The sequence below is a fragment of the Merops nubicus genome, unplaced genomic scaffold (assembly GCF_000691845.1).
Source record: "Merops nubicus isolate BGI_N331 unplaced genomic scaffold, ASM69184v1 scaffold5307, whole genome shotgun sequence".
In the NCBI taxonomy this organism is placed as follows: domain Eukaryota; kingdom Metazoa; phylum Chordata; class Aves; order Coraciiformes; family Meropidae; genus Merops; species Merops nubicus.
Window position 1 is genome coordinate 18,259 of NW_008618238.1, and position 25,303 is coordinate 43,561.

At 35.9% G+C, this 25,303-nt stretch overlaps 1 protein-coding gene across 1 annotated transcript in view; it reads right to left on the reverse strand.

Moving 5' to 3' along the window:
- The window catches only part of ATR (ATR serine/threonine kinase), a gene marked incomplete at its 5' end in the record, with an annotated part of 41,377 nt that extends 16,864 nt beyond the window's left edge, over nt 1-24,513 (reverse strand). Inside the window, 28 exon segments of the mRNA XM_008943372.1 lie at nt 1,069-1,233; nt 1,801-1,976; nt 2,435-2,642; nt 3,511-3,648; nt 4,522-4,642; nt 5,499-5,614; nt 6,429-6,542; nt 6,754-6,960; nt 8,374-8,499; nt 9,298-9,391; nt 10,587-10,730; nt 11,503-11,633; nt 13,026-13,118; nt 13,541-13,726; nt 14,078-14,272; nt 14,481-14,648; nt 15,334-15,505; nt 15,817-15,917; nt 16,021-16,211; nt 16,620-16,879; nt 17,497-17,695; nt 17,862-18,014; nt 18,629-18,855; nt 19,085-19,285; nt 20,459-20,646; nt 21,599-22,488; nt 22,927-23,070; nt 24,422-24,513. Coding sequence (XP_008941620.1) covers nt 1,069-1,233; nt 1,801-1,976; nt 2,435-2,642; nt 3,511-3,648; nt 4,522-4,642; nt 5,499-5,614; nt 6,429-6,542; nt 6,754-6,960; nt 8,374-8,499; nt 9,298-9,391; nt 10,587-10,730; nt 11,503-11,633; nt 13,026-13,118; nt 13,541-13,726; nt 14,078-14,272; nt 14,481-14,648; nt 15,334-15,505; nt 15,817-15,917; nt 16,021-16,211; nt 16,620-16,879; nt 17,497-17,695; nt 17,862-18,014; nt 18,629-18,855; nt 19,085-19,285; nt 20,459-20,646; nt 21,599-22,488; nt 22,927-23,070; nt 24,422-24,513 — 5,200 coding nt within the window.
- Between the last annotated feature and the right edge of the window lie 790 nt (nt 24,514-25,303).

Sequence of the window (25,303 nt, forward strand, 5' to 3'; positions counted from 1 at the left end):
AAGCATAACCAAATGCATCATAATTTAAATGAACATTCTAAAGTAAAAAAGTCACATGATTATCAAAGAACTTAAATTACCACTAGCAATTTTTGAAATAGTTTGATATTCATTTATTAATACCCATATCTGAGCAATGAATAAAAATCTGATTTAAAGAACTGAACAACAACAAGAAAAAGTCTCAGAAAGGAAACAACTCCCAAACCCAAAGTAATTTCACTCCTCATGTTTTACATACTCTAAGAATGAGTGAGGCCATCAAAACATTCTATTTACTATACCTGTTATTGGCTGTGCTGGATCACCTGTGCTTCACAGGGAAGTGCAAGAAACCATAGGGATACCCTAGGCTAGGAGACTTTTAACCATTTTCTATTAGAAGAGTATTTAAAACACAGAAAGGGCAATACATGTCTTCAACTTCCTTTTTGCATCTATTATTACATTTCTAGATATTTACTTTGGCATACGAAAAGCATGATGGTTCTCCAGTACTGCTCAGCTTTACAGTACCTTGTATGTTCCAAATAAAGAAAAGGAAAGGGGAATGGGAAGACAATTTGACATTCTCTTTAGTCAATTTTCAATTGCTCTTATATTATGAACATATTCCCTGATTCCCTGGAAGTCAATAATCAAACATAGGAAGAGAATTACTTTGACCAAAACCTGTGGTAACTTGCTTTAATAGTTTTCTTGGCATGTACCCATACTGGTTGATACTTAAGTAACCCAATTCCAGACCTTCCCAAGCAAAGGCTAGGTTTTAATTGGGAAGCTGTCCTAGCAGAAATCTGGGCATAAGCATCCAACAATTCACCCAAGCTTGCAAATTACAGTATAAAACTAGTAAGAGTTATAGTGCAAAACTAATAAATATTTCAGACTGTAAGAAGCTTCCAGTAGCAGTAATTGTTCAGCAATTACCACAGTAAACTCTTAAGATCCCATTTTACTTAATGTTCTGAAGAGGTATTTTTGGCTTAGTCTTCTGTTATTCAGATTTTAATAATAAGGAATAATAACAACAACAACAATAATAATAATAATTTGTGTTGTATTTACCTGATCAGGTTCCAGCTGGATAGCCCTATCATAACAGGCTGTTGCATCTCTTAACAAGCCTATACTTTCATGTTCAAGGATTTGTTCTTTGAGAGATGGTTCTGCTTTCCGAATCGCGCTCACCCCAGCTACTCCATCTGGCTCGTGCATAGCAGCATACAATTTCTTTATCCATAAACAGAATTGGAAACTGACATTAAAAGCAACTCTAAGATAAGAAGTTATTTTGTATATAACATACTCTGAAATGCCCATCTTCTTGATAAAGATTCCTACTGTGCAGGACTTCTTAGCATTAAGCCTTCATGGAAAATGTCAATTTTGCTGAGCTACTTCCAAAGCTGAGCCATGTTTTTGCTTAGCATATTTTAGTGCTCATGGTCTCGTTCTATAGAAAGAGTAAGAAAGAGTAGTACTTCAAGCTACTTGAAACAGTCTGTATAAAGGGCAAAATAAATATCTTATTATTGCATGATAAGATTGTATAATATGAAGCTGCAGATTACATGAGGTGGAAAAGCAACATACTAAGGTTTTCAGATTTTAAATGTTACTGAGGAATATAAACCATAAGGAACCATAAACAGCTCAATCCATAGGTTACAATACCTCTTGAAGCTAATTTAATTAATTTCTTCCTCCCATCTCAAAGAAGAACTTGAGAAAGCTTTCCTCATCTATGTGTTTTCCTTTTAAAATAAAGCAAAAAAAAACCAGAAAGAACTTCAGAACCTGAAGAAATCCAAGATGCTCCTGAATATTTTGTTTCTTCTCTGTGATGAATGATTCAAAGTGCATCACAGCCCTTGTGTAAGCCTTAGAGCGAAAGGAAGCCACAGCTAGTGTATCCTGAGGTATGAGGTCCAGAAAACGTGACACATTTTGATATTCTCCATCCTCACTCGGTGCTATAGAAAAAACAATTTTTTAAATGTCTGTCCATTGAGGTTCCATTTATAAGAATTACTTTATGCATGAAAATTCTGTTAATTAATTTCACAATTTAGTGAGATAACGTAATTAATTTAACCCACATTTTTCTCTCCTGTCAGCAATAATTTATTTAAAGCAATCTGATGAACTTCCTACATCTTTCAAGACAGCATAGAATATGTTAAAATGAACCTTCAGAAAGCTAGCAAGAAATTAACATTTCATTTCTTTATTTTGAATATGTACTTCTTACAATAGGCATTGAAAACAATGGCTCTAGGGTGAGAGGAGTGGAAACTACCATATGATAGTAACAAAGCATAAAGCAGACTAACATAGCAATATTTCATCCTTGTATGGTCATAATGTGAAGTGGTAAATTTAAATACTTAAGAAAGTAAATGTCACTTTAAATAAAATAAACATCACTCACTTTTTAGATCACTTCTGTTTTTGGTAGACTTGCCAGTATTTTTCTCAGCAATAAGTATTTGAAACTTATGTCTAGCCCACTGAGTTAGATGATCAAGCATGGAGAACACTGTCTGTGTGCTCAGCTGACTTAGATCAGATGCACTGTCTTCAAGTCTCCTGGTAGACTTGTCGTCATGTTTCAGAACAGCCATAATCTCCATGTAAACCTGCACAAACAACATGATAGAAGACAAGTGCCATACAGGTAACAAAATAGTAGCAAACAGCAATTAACACAAAAATCAAACTAAAATACTACATATTTTAATTGTATATTTTAATCATTTTGAGCTAACTTGCAAGATCTGTCCCACAATCCTAAGAGGAAGAAGGGGCAAACCAAGTAGCAGCTGTCACGAGATTCCATACGGGGAGAATGCCTTTGAAAAGCAAACCCTTGGACCCAGAGTAACAATCACAATGGCTGGAATTTTAGGCTTGAAGACAATGAATGTTACTGCCCTTCTGCTGCAAATGCAATACTTCAAGGTATGAAAAGAGTCATGTTATGTACTTGACAAAGTAGACTGGACAATTCCTCTTTTTTCCTATCACTCTTTGCTACAAGGACTACTGCCCTGCATGAATCTGGTGACTAAATAGTTCTTTTTATTTAGTATCACTAAATAAATTTAAGTATATGCAAAGAAGAGAAAAAAAAAAAAAATTACAGATCTGAATTCTTGGAAGTATACAACTTCAATTTCTTCCTTGTTTGTGTTATACTCTCTTCCTTTTTTATATCACTCCAGCTCTTGATGTTACTACAGGCATAATTAATTGCATAATGTTCTCATACTAGGCCCTACAGAAGAAATAGATGGAAATCCACAGAAAAGCAGGTTTCACACAACCTTGTGTGAATACATACAGAATCCTAGCAGAAAATTTGTGTTATTAATACTGGAAAAGGAGTTTAGCACTTATATAAAGTCTTCACGTAGGTCTACAATAATTCCACGGAGCTGAACAGCTCTTAGCAAGAGCAGCTCCTGAATATCCCTATGACAAACATTACCATCTTATACATATCACCTCTTGTTGATCCTCTTGACTGCATCCCAACAAAACATAGACAAGGATGTGTGGAAGCAGATAAAGTGTCACTTTATAGTCATTCTTCATCATAATACTGCAGCAATCAAAAACTTTTCTGGCAAGATCATGTCGTACCTATAGAAAAATGATATTTCCAGGAAAAGCATTGTTACAAAAGTGCAAATCCCTGAACAATTAATAGGCTTCTTTTTATTGACAAATACAAATTCCATTCAACCAAATAATTTTAAGATACTTGTCTCCTACAGAAGGTTCATCAGCATTAAACCTGCAGCAGGGATTGCAGATGGCAGCTGCTATTACGTGTATCAATTGCTGATGCCAGAAAAAGCATTGCTTATATGTTCCACTTTTTCATGTTTTCTGCACCACTATGAACTTGCACTGGCCACAGAGAAAAAAACTTAAGGCCAAGAGTCTGCTACTGCACTCAGCCTCTCTTCTGCCTTTAAAACCCTGCACAAAGTAGGAAGTTATGAAGACATTCAATTCTTCTCTGTCTGAAACAGAAAGATAGTGTAGCTACTGAAGTATTGTGATTAAATTCACTTCTTAAAGTGGTTGATTTAGAAGTTAAATTTTCAGTGGGTCACTTATATGTTAGAATGGGGAAAGGAAAGGAAGAAAAAGACAAATACTTTTTATGCACTTGGACTGTGGAGCTATAGGGAAATTAAATAAAACTTCCAGAAACTGAGAATGTAAATTTGAGGTTTTCCAGAAGATTTCAGATACTTTTCAGAAGCATTTGTCAGTGCCTTCAGCTATACAAGGGGTAACTTTCCAGACTTTTGGCTCTGACACTACCTATGAAGACAAGCCAAGAAGCAACAATGCTGGAGAAGGGAAGGTCCCTGGCTACCTTGATGACCCAAGAAGTAGGTACATGCTTTACCAGGCCTATAGTATATAGACATACTCAGAAACCGAAATGTGGTTCAAAAACTGTTGTATATACCAATAGAGAGATCAGATTTATTCTCTTACCTTTGTTATAAGATAACCTGCCCAAGTTGCTGACCATTCTGCAAAATTATCACCTAACTTGCTTAAGTAAATTGGCTTCTTCACTTTAGACCAATTTACAGCCTTTAGATAACTCTTGTACCTGTAATTTTAAAATATCCATTTAATAAAACTAAAGCTTTATTTAATATAAAACAATAGCACATTATTAATCATGAAGTTCCTTAACTGGAATCATACTAGGTTTCACCTTGTGAATTTTTTTAAAAAGAATAGTCATTATCTTTTATGTTGGAGTTTCTTAAAACGAAATATGAAATACAAAAAACCTCACATTTTACCAGAATTTTCAAGTCTAATTCAAAAGTGCTGTTCAAATTAGTTTTAAGAAAAGCTCTTTGATAAATATTTGAGTCCTATGTTTTTGACAGGAAAAACCCAGAACATAGACAAAAGCCAAGAAATGTCAAAAAAGATTTTTTTCTAAAAAGGTAGAACCTATCACAGAGAAGCATGACTGTCTTGACGAGAAAGAGAAAGGAACATTGTTGATTATTTTAAATTTAGACACATCAGAAGTTTTCTTCACATTATTCTTATCATTAATTCAACAACATTAAAAGTAAAATTAAAGCTCCTCCTACTTTATAAAGGGTAGCAGTACAGAGATATTAATGGATTTGAGTTTTTACTGAGTAAGAATTTTTACAGAGGAAGGAAAACAGAAACAAAAGCTTTAAAACATTGTATAAGACAATGCTCTAAGGACAAACAGGCAGATCTGGGCAAAGTATGAGCCCAGAATTTTGCTTGATTTCTAGAGAATTACATTCAAGGAAGTGCTTTACATAGAAAGACCTCATTTGAATTTTGCATATGCACATATCACTCTTCACAGAAGAGTAACAATCACAAAAGCAAACAAAGTTATTGCTAGCCTAGAGAGAAAAAAAGTTTTAAAGAAGATATGAAAAGAAGTTGCTTAATTTGTCACATACCGTGTATTTAAGTGAGGTTCCAAGATCTCCTGCACATGCTCAGGAAATCTCCTCCAGAGCCTGGAGCCTGGGCAGTCAGTGTTTGTCTCTTTACAGTCATAGATAGAAAGTAATTCCTGAAAAGGTATGGTTTAGCGAGTTAGCGCTGAAAATATTTGATAATCACAATAGTAAAAAAAACTAGTGTGTATACAGAAATAAGGAGATAGAAGTTACAGAATGCTTAATTCAGAAATTTTAACTGCAAAACTTTCAGCCAAACATTGTTAATCCTCTATTACCAGGCAGCGCTGATTTCAGCTATTGATTTCCCAGATTTTCCAGTTGGTGTTTGGACCATGTTATCTCATATTCTTCTCATCTACCAATAAACCTGGACAAAAAATTAGTCTGATTCCTCTTTGTCCAGAAGTTAAATGAAGTTTTCTTACTCCACTGACTACATGGGGCCACTTATTTTCTCCTGGAGCAAAGAATTATCCTGAAGTTTTCACAATGATATTAAACAGGGTTGTTTCTGCTGTTTCTGAAAAGTGTAAGCAGAAAGCGTCTTTACATTTCTGCCTATGGAACCCATACCATTTCTAAATCAGTCTTAGGATTACTCCTTGAATCACTACGTATGGACTGTTAGTTACCTCTGAAACATCAGATCTTTCCTAAAAATATTGTGACACAAAAGTAAACAAATCTTCAATTTGACAATTCTCCAGAATTCTAAGTTAGCCCTGAGGAGTCTAAAAGGAAAAACCAAACTTAAAAGTCACTACCATAAATAAATAACCTTTTACTTTGTAATTTAAGGCTCTCTAGAATGAAGTTTCAGATACTTAAATATGTATATCAAAATATATATTTATCTTGCATAGCTCTAAGTTCAGTGTGACAGGAAGTTGTGAAGAAAAAATAGGATCTAACTACATGTTTTACCTGAATGGCATATGCTGCAGAATCCTGAGCACGAACATTATCAGCATAAGCAAGGAATGCTCTGGTCAGTTCCATTAGTAATCCATAGGCAAAATTTGGATCCTCTACACCAGCCTCAATCACAAAAAACACCAATTTTATTAAAACAGAGTAACAGCTGTACCTTTAGTCTCTAAATAATCACTTTGAAACCTGACTCTAAACTGTTTTAGATGAGAAAGCAAGTATAGATTTTCAAAGGGTCTAAATATAAGAGGTTTCCTATTCCCAAGTACCTTTAAAAACACCTTAGTATTAAACAAAACACTACAGCAATATTTCTTACCACAAATGTAAAATGTTTTCCTTGAGTTTCGCTTGTTGAAAAATCTAGCCTGCCAGGATCTATGGCTCCCAGTTCACCCAAACATTCTCCACAGAGCAGCCGGGCTTGAGGATTGGCGTCCTGGCAGCCGATGAGAAGCACTGTCACCAGCTGGGAGATGACTGGCTCCACAGTTTCACTGTCTGTCACATACTTTATCAGTTTCTCCTAGGAAGTTGAAAAATAAAAAGTTATTCTACAACTATGGTAAATAACATCAGAAATTTTCCATCTGTAATTAACACTTAGTTCATATTTCCTTTACCCTTGATTAGGTTAGTGGTACAAATACTGGCATTTTGTAACTATAGCCCAATTGCCCTAAATTGCTTGTTACCCTAGGAAGGACTAAACAAAGCAATAACAACGGGGCATTTGGGCCTCAATAATGCTGTCAGGGTTAACACTGTAATTCATTATCATTCATCTCTCTAACTTAATCTTCTTTCCTTGCCTTACCAAGAACCTTTTCTACATTATCTTTTTTACTTAACTGTCTCTTTTCTTCATGTGTTCCAATACTCCTTCTCGATTTCTTTCATGCAGCTTTTGTCTATTCTTCTGATTTTGCTGTTCCATTTGTATCCTTATTATTTCCTACTTGTTGGCCATTTCTTCACTCTCAGTCCTACAAAGCCCAAGGTTTCAAGTCCTTAAACAGATGCCCATCAATCACCTTAATCGGATATCCTTTCTTTTTCACTTTGGCACAGCTTTTATTCCCCAGTTCCACATTTATTTCAAATACAGATAAAGTTTTCTCTTAATGATGTGAAGATGTTTGCCATTGTTATGTTTAATGAAAACTGGAACCACAGCCAACATGCATAGAGCAAATAGTTTCACAAGCTGTGGAACTAATTAAGTCTGATTTGCCTCAATTATTTTGCTAGACCTCTAACTAAGCAAGACATGGCAAGATTTTGCTGACCTGAGCTGCACGAATTACTGATTGGCCAGGAATACACAATGATTGTTTATTCTTTTAGCTGGGATTTTTTATTTTTTTTTTTTTAACTCATGGCTGAAGAGGGGATAGATTGTTGGGGTTTTTTTTTAGTAATAGGCCACATACATTCCTAATTAACCACATAGATCTGTGAGGCTGTATCTTCAACTTGTACATGGCTATACAATTTGAGTATGATCAGTGGATTTAATTTTTTGAGGGTAGAAGGCAAAGAAGGGTAAGAAAAAAAAAAAATTAAAGCTGTGGCTTTAATGCATTAGTCTCCTGATATAAAAGCCATACATGTTCTAACAGAGAACACGCCCACAAAATTGCTGAAATGGACTTCTTAGATGTATCTTTCCTCAGAGACAGAAAAAAAAGATAAGAAATATATGACTAGCCTTGCTGAATCAGAATCACACAGATTTGGAAGTTTCGAAGGTCTCTTGCAAAGAGACATGATGTAGAATAATCCCTTCTCTCCATTATATTGAGAAATAGCTAGCTTAATAAATTGAGGAGAATAACAGAGTTCACATGAACATACAGTAACAGTAAGGAGTTTTAGATTGTTGGTCCAGTTACTACTTTGATTTATTTTTAATTATACTGAAGAAGGTTTTCTATACCTGATTTCTGTATAATGTTTCTCTCAGGCTGGTAAGTGCATGAATACGAACATCCACGTTCTCATGCTGAATTGCTCTCATAGACAGCTGCAGTGTTGTCTGCAAGTCAGTGCTTTTGGAGGATTCCTGAAAAAGACATAACATAAGAAGTTCAAGATAAGTATAGCAGGAATACAGTTAAACAAGACCTCAAAGAACACAAGTGGTAACAACCAACTACCTTTCTCCCTACATTCTCACCTATATCCATATACCACTGACATCCTGTCTATTTTCGAAAAATGTTTTCCTCAAAAAGCTGCTACATTTATAATGTTGATGTAAATAAAAATTATTAAATCAGAAGAAAATGCTTTGAGTACCTCATTATCTAAAAATCAAAGTAATTTTTACTTATGCTACTTCATTCCCACTAAATAATTGCTATTTCCCATCTATTAACTAATCATTCTGAGGGCAAGCAAAAGAAAGGGACCATAAAGTACTCCTAAAAATAGGCAAACTTTGTTAATTTAAAGAGAGAATAGAAGAGGGATCAAATTAAAAGTAACACATTCATTGCCATGGCTAATCCTGCTGATTTTTAATCTTATCATCTCTTTAGTCTCAAAAAGACGAAAAGTCACTTTTCAGGAGATGCTACAGAAACAAGTATGTTAAATGTGAGCATATTTCACTCATAAAGAAGTATCTGAACCTGCTTCAAAGTATTTCTGCAATACACAAATTCTCTTTTGTTCTAGATGCAGATAAATACTACTTACAGAATCATTTTGGTTGGAAAAGACCTTTAAGATCACCGAGTCCATCCATGTCTGCTCAACAAATTTTGTACGCTTTCCTCACTTGTCACAAACTCATTTGATGCATAAAACAAACAAACACAAACAACAAAAAAATCCACCCACATGAAAGAAGCTGTACCTTTCTGTATTCCTGAAGGACGACCTGAATTTCTTTTAGTTCTGGAAGGTCAGGCAGAAAATATATTTCATGTAAAAAGTCTTGCACTGCATCCCTAATAGTTAAAAAAAAATCATATTGGAAAGAACACAGCAAACGTTAGTTGGATCAGAAAAGCCTTTCAAATTCAAAAGAAACTAACAAAATTTAATGACTAGAAGAATAAAAGCTTGAAAAGCAGAAACAAGTAAATTGTACAAATTTTTAATCTACGTAAGTACATGTATTAAACAATTTGTTTCTCTTGTTACTCAACTCAGACACAGGTATTTCTCCTCTATACTTTAAAGTACTTCCCCTTCTGAAGACAGTTCTTTCCAAAGCTTTCAAAGTTGCCATTAATCTCTACTAGGACTGGCTCTCCTTATTTTGGACACTGGCCAATGGGTAAAAATAATCCTGTTTGATGTGAAACCAGTTTAAGTTTTCCTCATAGGGAAAACAAAGCCAAAAAAGCCAATTCTGGTGCTCCTAACATGAAAGAATCTCTTTTGATTTTGCTCTTATGGGCTTCTACAAGAGCTGTATTATTCCTACTATCATGTGTTATTTTGACCAGTACATGAAAAATTAAAACCCAACAAAAGTGACCGAGATATAAACAACCACCATTCCCAAAAAAAAACCCAAAACAAAATTGTAAGCTACAAAACATAAAATGAAAATTAATAAAGACTCAACGTTGCCTTCAAACAATTGTCATAAAAATGTCTTTTGTATTAGATTTTGATTTTCAATTGATATATGAAATCTTACTCAACATTAAATTCTGTGCACTTAACAATTATAAATCTCATTATTGATGGAAACAAAAAAAAAAAAAAAAATCATCATTTCCTCCCTATTTCCAATTCTGTATGCTTCTCCCTAGCTTAAAGCAAAAGGTAGCAACCCCTGTTATTCTACCTGCATGCCCTGTACAGGGCATTGCCATTTTAGATCCATTTTATGTACCAGCAAAAAAGATGCAGAATCAGAAAATCTGGTAGGGGTAAGTCCCTGAATGGTTTTTAACTTGACCATAGCATAATATATTTTCATAAAGATAATACAAAAACAGCTTTTCACATGAGGCTATCATTTGTCAATTTTCAACATCTCATTGCAATTTAGAGAAGTGGGAATTTTATAGAACATACTATTTGTAGAAAAATGAGTTCTCATTTGAGTGCTGGACAACTTTAATTTAGGGTTATCCCCATTTCTATTACAGGATTTAATCCATATAACTGAAAATACTTATACGGTACCTGTTCTCAACTATGAGAAAGTAAAATACTGCTGTAGTTTCCTTTGGTTGGATGTGTATAAGGGGCAATAATGCCACTATCACATGACTAAGCAAGGAGCCAAGGTATGAATGGTCCAGACTTCGAACAAAACAATCCCAGGCTCTAAACAAGAAAAGGCAAAATAATAGTAATCAATGATTCTTCTCTGCATAAAGACATTTCAGGTGAGTCATGAGAAGCATGTAATTGTGGTGGATTAACCCTGGCTGAGCAAGTGGTGCCCACCTAAGCCACTATATCACCCTCCCCCCTTTCCTCTCCTTCCTCAGAGCAAAACGGGAAAGGAAAATAAGAGACAAAACCTTTGTGGGTAAAAACAAGGAGAGCTTAATTAGAAAGTAAAGGCAAGCGATGCCATGTGCAGAAGCAAAGAAAAAAAACCCAAAGACTTTTTCTCTACTTCCCATCAGCAGGGGATGTCTGGCCCCTTCCTGGGAAGCTGGGCTCCAAAACGCATAGCAGTTGCTCCGGAGGACTGAGGAGTAGCCCCCCAGCCCCTTCTTCCTTTGTACTAGGTTTACAGTTGAGCTGATGTCACATGGTGTAGAACATCCCTTTGGTCAGTTCAGGTCAGCTGTCCTGGTTATGTTCCTCCAAGCTCCTGCCTCTTCCCCCTCCCCATCCCATTGTGGGGGGAAGGATTAGAAAGATCCTTGGTGCTGAGCGAGCACTGCTCAGTGGTGGTCACAACATGGGTGTTACCAACACCCTTCTAACTCCCAGCACAAGAGCACTGCACCAGGAGGTGCACTGGGAAAACAGCTCAGCCAGACTTAATACCGCAGTACAGATTCTTGTTGAGAACAGAACAAAGCAGCATATTCAAGGGCAGAAATAGTAAATATGTCACTGTTTGGGTACATTAACTGTTCACCTGCAACACAGTTCTGGAAAGTCATCCTTGTATCTTAGAGCTGTTCTCAATGTAGTCATCATCTTCACTCTTACTGAACTGATGTGTTTGGGACCCATGAGCCTCATTAAAGACATAAGACTATTTAAAGCCTAGACATAGAGAAATGTCATTTTAGTGTGTTAGATACACAGTAAAACATACACAAGCCATATTTTTATAACATAACCAGGCTACCCTGGCTCATGAAATCATATCCTATAAGACATCAAATTCAGTTTGACGTTTCAGTAAAGAATTTGGTGGTTAGAGGAAAAGAGAATGAAAGGGAATCTGTAATGACAGTATTGTAAGAAAAAAGTAATTATTTAGGCTGTTGACAGACTGATGAGGGAAGAACTATGGACACTAAGGGAATTCATGGTTATAGAAGTCTGTTCTAAGGCATGATTGGCTATATGTCCAAAGTTTTAGAAGCTCAGAAGAGCAGGTTTTGGAAATACAGAAAAAACAAACTTGCATTTAAAAATCCCTAACGAAACATCGGAACACCAACAACAGAATTGACATACAACTTCCAACAGAAGTCACTGGTATGCTTCAAGGAACAGGTAATAGCCCAGTTGTTACTGAAGCTGATTAACGACAGAAAAGAAATACTGAAATGCAGAAAAAAATAGGAGGTATTTCAGTCACAATAACATTGCACCAAAAAAAAGTAGTACAACATCCAGCATGGCAGATCAGTAACACAGGAAGAAAAAGGAGGAAAAGTCATGGTGAGGGAAAGTCATCAAGAACAAAAAACAGAAGCAAAGACAGGAGCAGTAGTAGATGCAGCAGAAGAAATTATATACAAAGAAATTTGGAAAGCCTGAAGACATGGGGCTATGAAAACTACAGCAAACAAAGTATCTGAGAGAATGCTTGAAAGAACACCAGAGAAAATGCAGTTAGTCAATGTAAAGGTTATATTCTTCCTAGAACTGAAGAATTCCCTATATAATTCATTTGCACTGTCTCTGTGAGGTGGTTAAAAGACCTATCTTGTGGTTAGCAGCATTGCCTTAGCACAGCAGAATTTTCAGACCTTGTCTCACATTGTGAGCTTTAAATTGCTCTAAATGCTCTCTCTACTGTAAAACTGAAAGGAGCTGTTCTGTCAGATGCAAAACCAATAAAGATCAGGCTTGCCTGGATTTGTATCTTCTTTTCTTTAGCTTCGCCTGCAGTAACTTCTTTTCTCCCATATTCCCTAATACTCCACTTTGTTTCTTTCACACTTACAAAGCATACACTTTGACTGGTTGTTACATATACCATGTCTGGCTGAAATATGTACATTAGCTGACTATTGCAGAAAGGAAACAAAAACTTCAGAGCTTACACAGAAGTCCTACCCACAGCGAGATCAGTTTTCAAGAATCATGTTGGAACCTTAATATCTTTGAGAATTCAGTGACGGCTGCACAAGCATATCAGTAAGTCCAGTATATTAAGATATGCTTATCTTTGTTTTAATAGTCAAAATTAAGGTTACGCACCATTTTTTTATCCTCAATGCCAACGCTGGAACTCAGTAACTGCATGTTAAAAAAAGCCAAGATACCAAGCAATTTCGGTTGCAGATAATCACCCTGTGTGTGGGGAAAGTAAAAAACAAAAAAAATCTTAGTAGTAACACATTCCTAAAGTTAAGAAATTAAAACAAGAATGAAATGCTAATTGCAAAAGACAAATGAGAAGAAACCCAAATACAGAAAGTGCTCCATAATAAAGATAGTGTTAATGACAGACGTCCCCATTAGGCTGTGGGATTGTTTCTTGTTTGGTAAGATCTCGAGGTTTGTGTGTTTTGTTTGGGTTGCCTTGGTTTGGTTTCTTTTTTATGCATATTTGGTATGCATCTCCCGATTACAGGAACACTTAATATGACATGTTAACCTTTCTTCCACTTTTTGGCTGAAATAAGTGATGTTCAGAGAATGTCAAAGTGTCCTCACTCTCTGAAGAAAAAAAAAAAATTCTTGAACAAAACTGATTATTTTAATGTCCTTACCATTTGTTCAGGTGACGTTATTTCTCTAGGTCCCTGGTAGGGATCATCATGAGATGCAAATGAAGCCAATATTGACAAACCATTGAAAACTTGTTGATAGTGTTCTCCTATACGCAGCAGTAATTCATTATGCAGGCCCTGGTAGTCCTGCCTCAGCAAGCTGCCCAGTTCTATCTCAGTCTCATTCTGTAATCAAACAGCAAACAAAAAACATATGTTCATTTTGTTACAGTTAAACTAGGACACTGAGAGACAGGAGGCATTGGATGCCAGTTGATTTACCACAGAAATCAAAGCAAAAGCTTTCAATCAGCTCACATCAGACAAACCAAATCTTTTAGAATTAAGTTCACAAAATACCTTACAGCAGTTCCTCAGAGCCAATGGAACAAATTATAAATAACAAGAACAAAACTTCTGCATATACAATTTCCCCACTTATGCTTTGCAATACCTTAACTTAAAAAAGCTGAAAACTCATTATTCATCAACTTATGCTTCTAATCTACTTGTATAATATAGCAAATGTCAATTTACCTTGAGGTAATGAAGTGCCCGCTCAAGCTCGTCCTTGGAGCAGGAACAGACCAAATGAGAGAAGATGTATTTGAAGTTATTGATTAAAATCTCTCTTCGGTTTACATTCAGCTGTTTTGCTATGGTTCGAATCAGTGTGGAAGCTGCAGGACTAGCCTTGGCTGCAAGATCAGGAAGCAAAACCTGTAGAGTTCTCTGGTAAATTAAGAATAACACTTAATGGGAAAAAAAAATAAAACCCAAAACCAAACAAAAACCTCCAAACCACAAGGGTTCAGCTTTGTTGCATTTTTATCAGTAGAAAAACTCGTAAAAATATTCTGATCTGTGACATTCACAGAACTGCAGACTAAATTAGAAATCCACAAGCACGCATGCATAAAAAAAATAGCAACCAACTTACTGAGAGAAAGCGATTTAGATCTGGAAAATCAAACACATTGGCAATCTCAGATAACATGTCCAGAGTCATCTCTCTCTGGTGAGCAGCTGTTTGCTTTTGCAGCTCATTACCCTGGCATGGAGCACTCAATGCTGCCATCTGGCTGGAGTGCAGGGATTCCACTAGAAACTAAGCATAAAGAAATACATATTTAGTATTATTTTTCCCCTTTTTCACTCCCTAAAAATAAATACTAGAGTTTTGTTCCTGTCTAGGCATCCATTTTCTTTCTCAATTATTGCATATAGACCTATTCTTATTACCTTGCAACAGAGCAGGTTTCTCATCCACTTAATAGCTGCATTTAATATTGCAACCCTGAAGTCAGACATTGCAGTATTAAAAAATAATTCAAAATTAGATAAGTCTGGTTTTGCTATATCTCTTTTAAACAGAACTTCTGTCTTTAGGTAATGGGTGTAACAAAAGAACAAATCAAACATATCAGTATTATGTCTGTAAAACGTTGACTTAAACTCCAGTCTTAAATTATAGCCTCTTGTAGCCACGGTACTAGACAACGCAAGAAACTACATGGTTCCTATATTTCAAAACGACAGCATCTAGGGGAAAAAAAAAAAAAAAAAAAAAGCAATACTGCTGAGAGGAGAAGATCACGACAAAGTCAAAGATCTCCATGCCTGCCTGAATGAAAAATCATCTCTTTCTTGTCCTATGACATTTCACTTTTTTTGTGAAAAGCTGAAAAAGTATTTGTAAATGACTGTCATTTTAACCTTTACTACCATCTTCAAAATATACAAAAAGAACCTAAACATGTTCCTTTCTAAATCACCAACTCTTTCCTTTTTACCTGACAGATAGGCTTCTTGTACTGACTGAAGAAAGCTTGCACCTTCACAGACTTGGCTGCTGCCAGGGATCGGATTTCTGTGTGTGCTGCTCCAGCCACAGAAGCTGACTTGGACAACAAACAGTGTAGCAAATGCAAGAGGGCAAATGGCACCAGGTCTCCTTTTGATGCCCTTACAAAGCAAGCAAAAGAAAAAAAAAAAAGAATTAAAAAAGGAAAAAAGAATTGTTGCATTAACAAAATGACTTAAGAATATACAATTGCCATAATGCAAAATGACTCATCATTGTATTTGCATAGCTTATCTGTGCTTCCTATAACAAGGCAGAAGAAAACAAGGAATATTCCATATGAATCAACATCTTAGTACAGTTCCAAAAGACTCTGGACACAGGCTGACTTTGAACTAGGTAATTTAATCTTAGATTTACACTTGATCAAAAAATAATTATTTGTATCACAAACAGATACTATAAAAAATACCGTCCAATATCTCCTGTTGTGAGAATCAAGGTATCTTTAAGCTCATTATTTCTCAGTATTTTGGCATTTGTATAGGCTTCTTTCATTCTTGAAACAAACAGCTGCAACACATGAAAATAAAACAAAACAATAGTTTCATAGCATTTGACATTAGTGAAACAAAAATCAGTTAGGAAAAAACACCAAAAATAAATATGCATTCACCTCTTTTATGAATCCTTCTTCAGAGTCTAAGGATTCTAGTATGTTCTTTATGCAGCCACTGAAAGCCACTCGTACATCTTTGTCTGGATCTTCCATTAGATTTAGTAAAGACCCAACAAGAGTCTTCACACTGGACTCATCAGTGTTAAAATCCAGATGATTGCAAAGATGAGGTATGTTTTCTATAAATGCTGGGCAGCATGGGTTGGAGGAGGAAAGGAAAAAATACCTTTAATAGTTTTAAAAAATCTATTGAAGTGCACAAAGCAGTGATGCCACTAACTCATAAAGCATACTATATATATTTTTATCAGAAAAGTAAATATTGTCAAACCAAACAAGATATTTAAAATTCAGATGTGATCAAATATTATATTTCTAGATAAAGCCATAGACCAAAATTAAGCAAAGGCAGTTTAGAAAGAACATGAATGACAACTTCAAATATTAGCAACGATACCAACTGAAATACAACATTTCAATCATCATTATAGCTATTAAAAAATAATAATAATAAAAAAAAGGAATGGAGAGGAGAAAAGAAAAAGTGACTTAGTACCTTAGAACTGCAGTATGTTTATAAAGGTAAAGCCACCTACCTAGCTTTACTGAAGTGGATACTTTGTTCTCAAGGAGACTCAGAAATGGCTTGAGAACATGGGCTTGCACAGAAGAAGTCTTTTCATGAGCACAGGCCACAGTAAGGCTGCTACATAAAATATCATAAGTAACATGCTTAACAGCAGACTCTGCCAAGGAAGGTTGTACACTGAATGTACCAGAAAGACAACAGGATAATTTCCCAAGTATAGAAGCACAAGCTTCCTTGACTAGCTCAGACTCATCTTTGATTTGATTTCTGAAATTGAAAAAAAAAAAAAAAAAAACAACTTCATATTACTAGATAATTTACCTAGGAATTTGCATTGTCTGAATTCTTTAACTATACTGAAACTACTATTAGGACAAGTTAAGGATCTGTCTCACAAATTATCTTTTTCCTTCTCAGATTACCCTCAAATCCTATTGAATGTGAGAAGTAGCACTGGGCATAGCAAGTCTAGCATGTTATAAAGAAACTGAAGACTAGATACAACAGGACAAAAGACAGCAAGATGTACATACAAAAGGCAGAGGAACTGGAAAGATTTTAAGAGAGATGTGGACAAATATGACACGTATACTGACAAAGATATCTCCTTTCCCCTTCTTAGTTTAAATTTGTTAATGTTAATTAGAAATTGGGTCTTCAGATAGCAAAGTAACTTCTGCAATGACATGGTAAGCAATCACTGTTCTGCCACACAGACATCATCACTTCTATCTATCATGCTGGTATCATACACTTTCTGAAATTGAGACCTAGCAAATACTGAATAGAATAGAAATACATATTTATTTTTGTGCTTATATTACATTTCTTATTTATCCATTTTTCTTTTTGCATGAGCACAGAAAAGCAGCATTAATACATACAAAAGAGCTTTGGGAATCATACTGCTGAACTGCACACTTGGTGGATGAAGTAGGAAAGAGAATCCTTTAACACAAGCAGCTCGAATTACTTCGTGGGGACTTTGTAGTTCCCAATGATAAATGGATTTTCTCCAGTCCTGACAAACGCTTCTTGGGAAGAGAGACAGAAGGAACACACAGTGTGACTGAGTTTGGGCTGCTGAAGAGAAAAAGAAACCAAAATAAAGCAGATAATTACTTGGTTTGACCTTTTAATATTATCAGTCATTGTAAGAGGACAAATAATTACAGAAGAGGAAAAAATTTTACTTTAGAACAATCATTCCAGACAGATACTAAGTTTTATATAGTTTAACCACACTTACAGAAATTCTGTGCAGTTTTTTGACTCAAAACTAGAGCATCAAACCCAAAATCAGATGGGTTAAAAGAAGAATCATCAGAATGGCTGTAAATCCAGGGCAGAGACAGCAACCCACATAAGTTTTCAAGGGTCTGATCACTCAGTGGAATTTTCACTAAGGGGGAAAAAAATAAAGAATAGTTGACAGTGTACATGAACAGCAAAATTAATACAATGTCAGTATCTCTGGATTTCTCCGAAGACTCTGAGATGGCTAGTAAGCTGAACTCATAATATTACACTTCAGTCTTAGTCTGTCCTCCCTCCTACCAGCTGTTTTTTAAAAAATATGCAAATACTTCGTATTTTTGGTACACTTCCTGCATGCTATATTTGCTGAAGCCAGCTAGAAGCTTTCAAATCTTAAAGTGAAAGACAGATAGTAAAGCATGCTGCCTGTTTTAAAAAGAAAACTGCTAGAGTTTTCTTTTTAAAATTCTTTAAAAGAATTTCTTTCTTACACATATGCACTATCCTCATGTAGTCTCTTTTTCAGATAAAAATCAATGTAAGTGCAAAGACTAGTAAATCATGTTAGAAAAACAAATGCAAAGGATGCTCTTTAAACAGCTATCAACACTCAGGGTTTATTTAATCTTTATTGTACAGAAGTAGGAGTTCTAACACAAGATGCATAATTTCAGTACCACTACAACAGATCAGTTTAGTCAGATGCATTCCTAATTTACAAATCAAACACAAGATATGCTAATTTAAAGGGTTTCTCACCTTGTGCATACAGCAAAGCATCGAAGATTTTCACTATTCTGGCAATCACTTGTTCTGTGTTAACAATCTGCATAGCAGCCTCTAACAGGTTTCTGCAGACTTTCACCACTCTTGTGATAAAATCAGAGGAAATCCATGTGAACTGTACATTCACCACTGAATCTGAGGAGCTCTGGGTATTCTTACATGCCTCAGAGTTACATGGACGAGTTACTTTATGGTCTGTACTGTTAAAAGAGAAATGCAACAGACTATAAATATTTAATATTGTATTGCTTTTAAGCAAAGTTACTTGAAAATGGACTTCAAAACATGCAAGACTTATCCCATACATATATATCTCTCTCCACATACAACATACAGTTACACTGATACATGGACAAGCACTTTAGCAACCTACACAAATCACACGAAGAGTTACAAGAAACTACTAGTCTCACAGTTTCACCTTGGTACCTTTACCTGGTAGAATTTGTTGGGGGAGAACAATGAACTGTGCACAAAGCAGCAAGTTGCAGAATTACAGCAATCCCTTCTACAGTCTGAAGAATATCTGCTGTCAGAATTTCTTTCTCAAGGATAAACATTAAGGATGCAGCTTTCTCTGTGATGATATTCCATAGACTGCTCTTCAATTTCATGTCTACAGGACCATGTCTGTAATTTGACCACATTAATTATTTTGCAACACATGCTTTTTTCAGAAAAGATAAATTATCACAGCAGAACCAAAGCTAAGCCATGCTGGATACAGGATTAGGAAGCTTTACCTAGAATGTGCTTTTTGGGAGAAAATGATACTAACTCTGATTTGCACCATACTTAACTTCAGACTTACCTGAAAAGCTGCAAAGTTGTAACCCTACAATCCTGGGGAGGTCACAATGACCAAGGTGCTTCACGATGACTTTAAAAAGGCAAATGTTACACCAGTCTTCAACAGACACACAAAAAAAAGAGGATCCAAGGAATTACAGGTCTGTCAGCCTAACCTCAGTCCCTGGGAAGGTTATGGCAAAAGTCTTCCTTGAATTAATTTCTAGCCACATACAGGACAAGAAGGTGACTGGGAACAGCCAGCACATATTTACCAAGGGAAAATCATGCCCTAACTCAATCCTTTCCTACAATGAGACAGGTTGTGGATAAAAGGAGAGCTGCTTATTCAGAGGACCTCAACAGAGGCACAAGGAAAGTCCTGAAACTGGCACAGAAACCCCCATGCAACAGAACAGGCTGAGGGATGACTGGGTAGCAAGCAGCTTTGGAGAAGCTTTGGAGGTGGATTTGTGGAAAAGCTGAATATAAAAGCAGTGTGACTTTTATGCAAAGAAGGTCAGCTCTACACTGGGCTGTATTATCAAGAGTGAAGGCTGACCACAAGCACATCTCTGAAGTACAGCATGCTGGAGCCAGTTCTGAATGCTTAAATACAAGAAATAGAACTACATGCTGGAGCAAGTCCAAGACAGTCGGGGAGGTGGAGCACAGCACGAGCAGAGGCTGAGAAAACTGGCTTTGCTCACCTAAGAGCAACCTGACTTAACTAGATCTACTTTAAGCACATCCAGTGCAACAGTACAGCCACAAACCTAATTCTGTCATTCTGTATGTATTCCCTCAGCTTTTCTGTTTTGAGTGGGTAAAAATGAAAATAATGTTTTCAATATATTAAAAATACAGGCTCTTCAAAGTTAAAACAAAGTAACATTTACATCTTTTTCCAGATCTTTCAATATGATTGTTACAAAGAAATCACCTCAAAGTTGTCATTTGTTATTATTCACTATCCAAATTACTATAAAAGTAGTTATTGAATAAGTGTCATACATTACTGGTGCAGCTGGTTTCTTTTGATGCTTTGCTGATAGGCTTAGTCGTCGTCTCTTCTCTGGAACTTCATCACTGCTGCTGCTGCACCCATCAGTGTCAGCAGCATCCAGCTGGTTCTGATGAAGCTCCTGACAGATTTCTTCAGTTTGCCTTTTCAGTGCTGTGTAAAGTGGGCTCACCAGATACTGGGATGAACAAACAACAGCAGCACCATGATGTATGCTATGCCTTCTCAAAGATGTGATATTATTGTTTCTGACTTTAAATGTATAATTTCAAAATATTATGGTAAAGTTCTTAAAAACCTTTCTGTTCAAAAATCTTAATTACAAGATGAAAACTCTCAAACAATGAAGTTTCCTGTCTTCCTATTAGGGAGAGTGTAGCTTGTACAGCTGCTCCCCAGTCCTTGCCATGATACCTTGGTACCAAAGCCATCCAGAAAGACATGCTGAGCTCAAGATACAACAGATAAGGTACACACAGGGTAGAGGGAACACTCAGCATATCAACATCTCATCATAAACACCTCATTGTGGTTTTGAGCCAGAAGAGGTTAGACTTATATTGGACATAAGGAAGAGATCTGTTACGATGAAGGTTGTGAAACACTGAAAGAGGCCTCCCAAAGAGATGGTCTAGAAGCCCCATCCCTGGAAACATTCCAGTTCAGCTTGGACAGGGCTCTAGTTAAAGGTGTCCCTGGTCACTGCAGCCGCCTTTAAAGGCTCCTTCCTACCCAAACTATTCTGATTTTATTTTAATTCAAACTTTTATGTCTACTTGACCCCAACAAATATGACTAAAAGCAGCTCACAAGAAGGGAAATTACTTTCAAAGCTGCCCTTACCTGAATGTACTCTGTGCCTTACTCCCAGTTTGTACTGTGATTACAGGCAGACCCTTGTGCCTGCATAGCTTTTAACAGTTTAATACATTTAAAAAACATAGGGTCCAGATACATCCAACCCGTTGAAGAACTCTGACCTATACAAATATGTGATGTAGTTGAGAAACAGGGAGTATCAAACTAATTATGCTACTAGAAATATTATTCCCTACATTCCTAGATTTTTTTATTTGCACAGACATACATGATCTACTTGCACAATAAACATGATTTTAAAATTAACCTACCTTTTGGTCTTCCTGAGTTCCAAGCATGCTTACAAAAATTCTGTATATGGTAGAGATATGGACTTTTCTTACTTGTAAGGCAGATTCATAGCCAGTTGGAACAAACTCCAAGAAGTATTGCAGTATATGGCAAAAAGCAGCTGTCAGCATTTCAGACTGAAGACCCCTAAACCCATCACTTTCAAACAATGCACAGAGCTTCTCTAGTAGCATACTCAAGTAGACAGGTTCAATATTTTTGTAAGAATCCGCTTCAAAAGGCAACAATGTCCTCACCAACAGTAAGAGTGGTTCTCCTAAGATTTCTGATTCTTCAGTATCCATTTCGAGTGCTGACTGTAGAATTCCAAAAAAGACTGTGAAGAAAACACTGGCCAGCTGTTCTGGAGGTCCTCCTAAATTAATTAATTTTACTAAAAACTTCATTGCCAAAGCTTTAACTTTTGGACTGCCATACTCCAACAAGGAGCAACCTATCCCCCAGAGAATAGTATCTTCTTGCACAAAGAACACATCTGCAACAATATCTATCAGAATAGACATTAATAAAACCTCTAAACATTCTGCACTGGGCATATCCATCAGCTGCAATGGTGCCAATCTTAAATACCCCACATTGTCACCTGTATTGCTAGAAAATCTCTTTACAGTCACCGGCCAGACCAGTCTATCTCCCCAGATATGCTTTTGTGCATCTCTTTCATGCAGGAAGATTAAGTCTTGGAAAAGCTGTAGCAAGTCTTTTGTTAGTATTTCAAAAATGGAGCAGCTCTTCATTTTAAGCAGAAAAAGTAAAGAGCAAATGACATCACAAATGTTCTTGTGCAATGTGTTGCAGTTTGGAGTTGCAGCAATTCGAAGAAGCCTTGTTATGATCCAGTTACTAAATTCTAGTAAAATAATAAAAAAGAAACAACAAACAGAAAGTTAATAGGATAAAACCTAAAAACTATTATGAGCACCTCCTTGAGAGCAGGCTGCTTATCAGTAAAATTAAACAAAACTCCTTGAGATAAATGCATGTAGGCTTAGGAAGCAGAGAGCCTTCTCTGGGACACTGCTTCAGCGGATCTTGTTGAAAAAGAGGAAAGGGAGGAGTGTGCGTGTGGGAATGAAGAAGGTCAAACTCTGTCCTGAATAAACTTCCATTGTCACAAGTGCAACTCAATTCATAATATTAAAAATCTATCATAATATTCCCTTACTCACAAAGCTGAACTCACAAACCTGCCTTCTCCCCATTTTTGTTCTTTTGTACAATCCCACTGTCAGAAAATTTAAATCCTGAAAATATCAAGCTTCAACATGAACGTTTTCAACAAACTCACCAATGCAACTGCATTCAGTTTCTTCCTGATTTCCATCCACGTTTACAAACATCAGTGGGGAAGATTTCATGATATGTTGAATAAAATCAAGCAACATTACAGAACTTGGCTGTGAATCTGATTTCTTAATCAGTTCCAAAGCAACTTTAAAAAACAAACAAGACACATTTCTGAATTACCATTGCAATAAATCAACTTCACAAGGGTTTTTTTCACATTTAAAGAGAAGCAAGAATTTTTTTTTACAAAATGCTAGGATATGGTATTAAGCCTGTATAATTATCAATTGGGAGTGTGTTTTCTTAATCCATGAAGACAGTTTTGTGCATGTTGTAAACCCTCTATGTGATACCAAACTCTACAGAGAAAAATAAAAATTGCTTAGCTTATACATTATTCATTAACACTACATGCATTAACATTTAGTTAGTATTACATCAAATTGTCTGATTTGTGAAGAATAGCAAATAGTTAACATTTGCCTTTTCCCTAGGTTTATAATCTTGGTAGAAAAAAAAAAAATTCAAAGAATTTGTTCTAAATCTCCAAGAAACAGAAGCTTTTAGATAGTAAATTCAGCTTACTGAATCAGAAAGTTTAGCAAAACACTAAATATATCTAATGCTGCTGTATAGCTCAATTGAAACAAGTATCTGAGTCATGCTAGATTTATCCAAATTCCATATGGCTACTTAGTTTCCTTCTTGTGCTAGCTCAGACTCAGAGAGTAATTAACCAGAAAAGTTACATGCTCATGATAAAATAGAACACTTATGTATTCAAAAGCAGCATCTGAAGCAGATTGGCTTTTTCGTTTTATTTTTATAGCCTTCCCTTTCTGGACTATAAGAGAATGAGAAAACACATCACCTATACAGTAACAAAGATGTGATACTTAAATTGATCAATTCACTAGACAAAGTATCATTCTTACTGAAACAGCTACATGAATTTATTCCTTGCAAACACTCAGTTACCCTTATTGTGATTCTCCTTGATGTAAACACAGACATAAACAAGATGATTTTATCCCATATGTATTTCATAACTACCAAAATGTTGTTAAAATACTGTAATAATTGGAACCTTAACATGATTTAAGGAGTACTAAAATAAGGTTTTGTTAGAATTCTAAAATTAAAAATAAAGTTGTTTGCCTCAAAGTATTTCAATTCTGAAAGACCCTGTGAGTATTAATATTTGCAAGGTATATTACTCAATGAACAATCACATTACACGAGACTCTTGATTTTCAGTGCTGTAAACATCTATATTTACAGAACCCTGAACTGCATTCCCCCCTCTTTCTATTTATTTAGTTAAATTACTTCATCTCTAGCAAATATCATGGAAGATACTAAAAATAAGTAATAAATGGTATTGCATTCAAATCCTAATCTTTGTTGAATTTAGAGTTTGAACTTCTTTTTTTGGTACGAATTACTTAAAGTATAAAGCAGATAACAATTTTAAAAGATAGTGATGTAATTCTTACCAACATCCACATCTGTAAGAATTCTGTCAATGAACTGGCAGAGTATTTGTCTCGGTTTCTGCACAACTGTATTGTATTCCTCTGGACTAGCACTAAAATTTAAAGCACATCATTTTGACATTATCAGTTTTTTATTTTAAAATAATTATTTGCAGTCTATCTCAACAACACACTAATAAACACTGAGGGCTTTTTCAAGACGTTTTCAAGAAGAAATACAAATTGATCTCTTGTTTCAGTGACCAGCGTATTATCTGTTTCTCCTTCTCTTTGTTTTTCAAAAGTGCAAAGTTTTACACAGTCTGAAGTTCCCTTAGTTTTGTTACACAATTACCTTTGATATCTATTAAATCCACATCTGGCAGGCTAAGGGATTGTTTGCTCTAGCAAGCAGCAAAACAGCCTTGGTGCAGAAAAAAAAAAAAAAATAGAAACCCCTTTCACTTTTGGAACTAACCAAAATTATTCAATGATTAGCTACCAACATCCTGGGTAAGATGTGTTAAAAGCAAATGCCCAAGTGACTAAGATGACAGCTTGCTCTTGCCAGGTCAAATCTTCAACATAGAATCGTACCTCCACGTCAACTAGCTGCCTACAACAAAAACAGTTGTAGTCTTGATGCTGCCATTAAAACTTTAGAGCCAAACACTTTTAAGCTCATTTAATTCTCAGTGAAGCCACACTGTAAGTACAAGGAAGCCCTCAATATGCTGGTTCCTATGCGGACTAACACGCCTCTCCTGTTAGGTTCTACCAATGCCGCCCGCGAGGGAGGAAGCGACCCGTGCAGGTAGCGGGATGAGGTGGGAGGACGGCCCGCCGCCGGGACACCTGCACCGCGCAGAGGAGGAAATCTACTTCCACCGCCGCACGGCACAG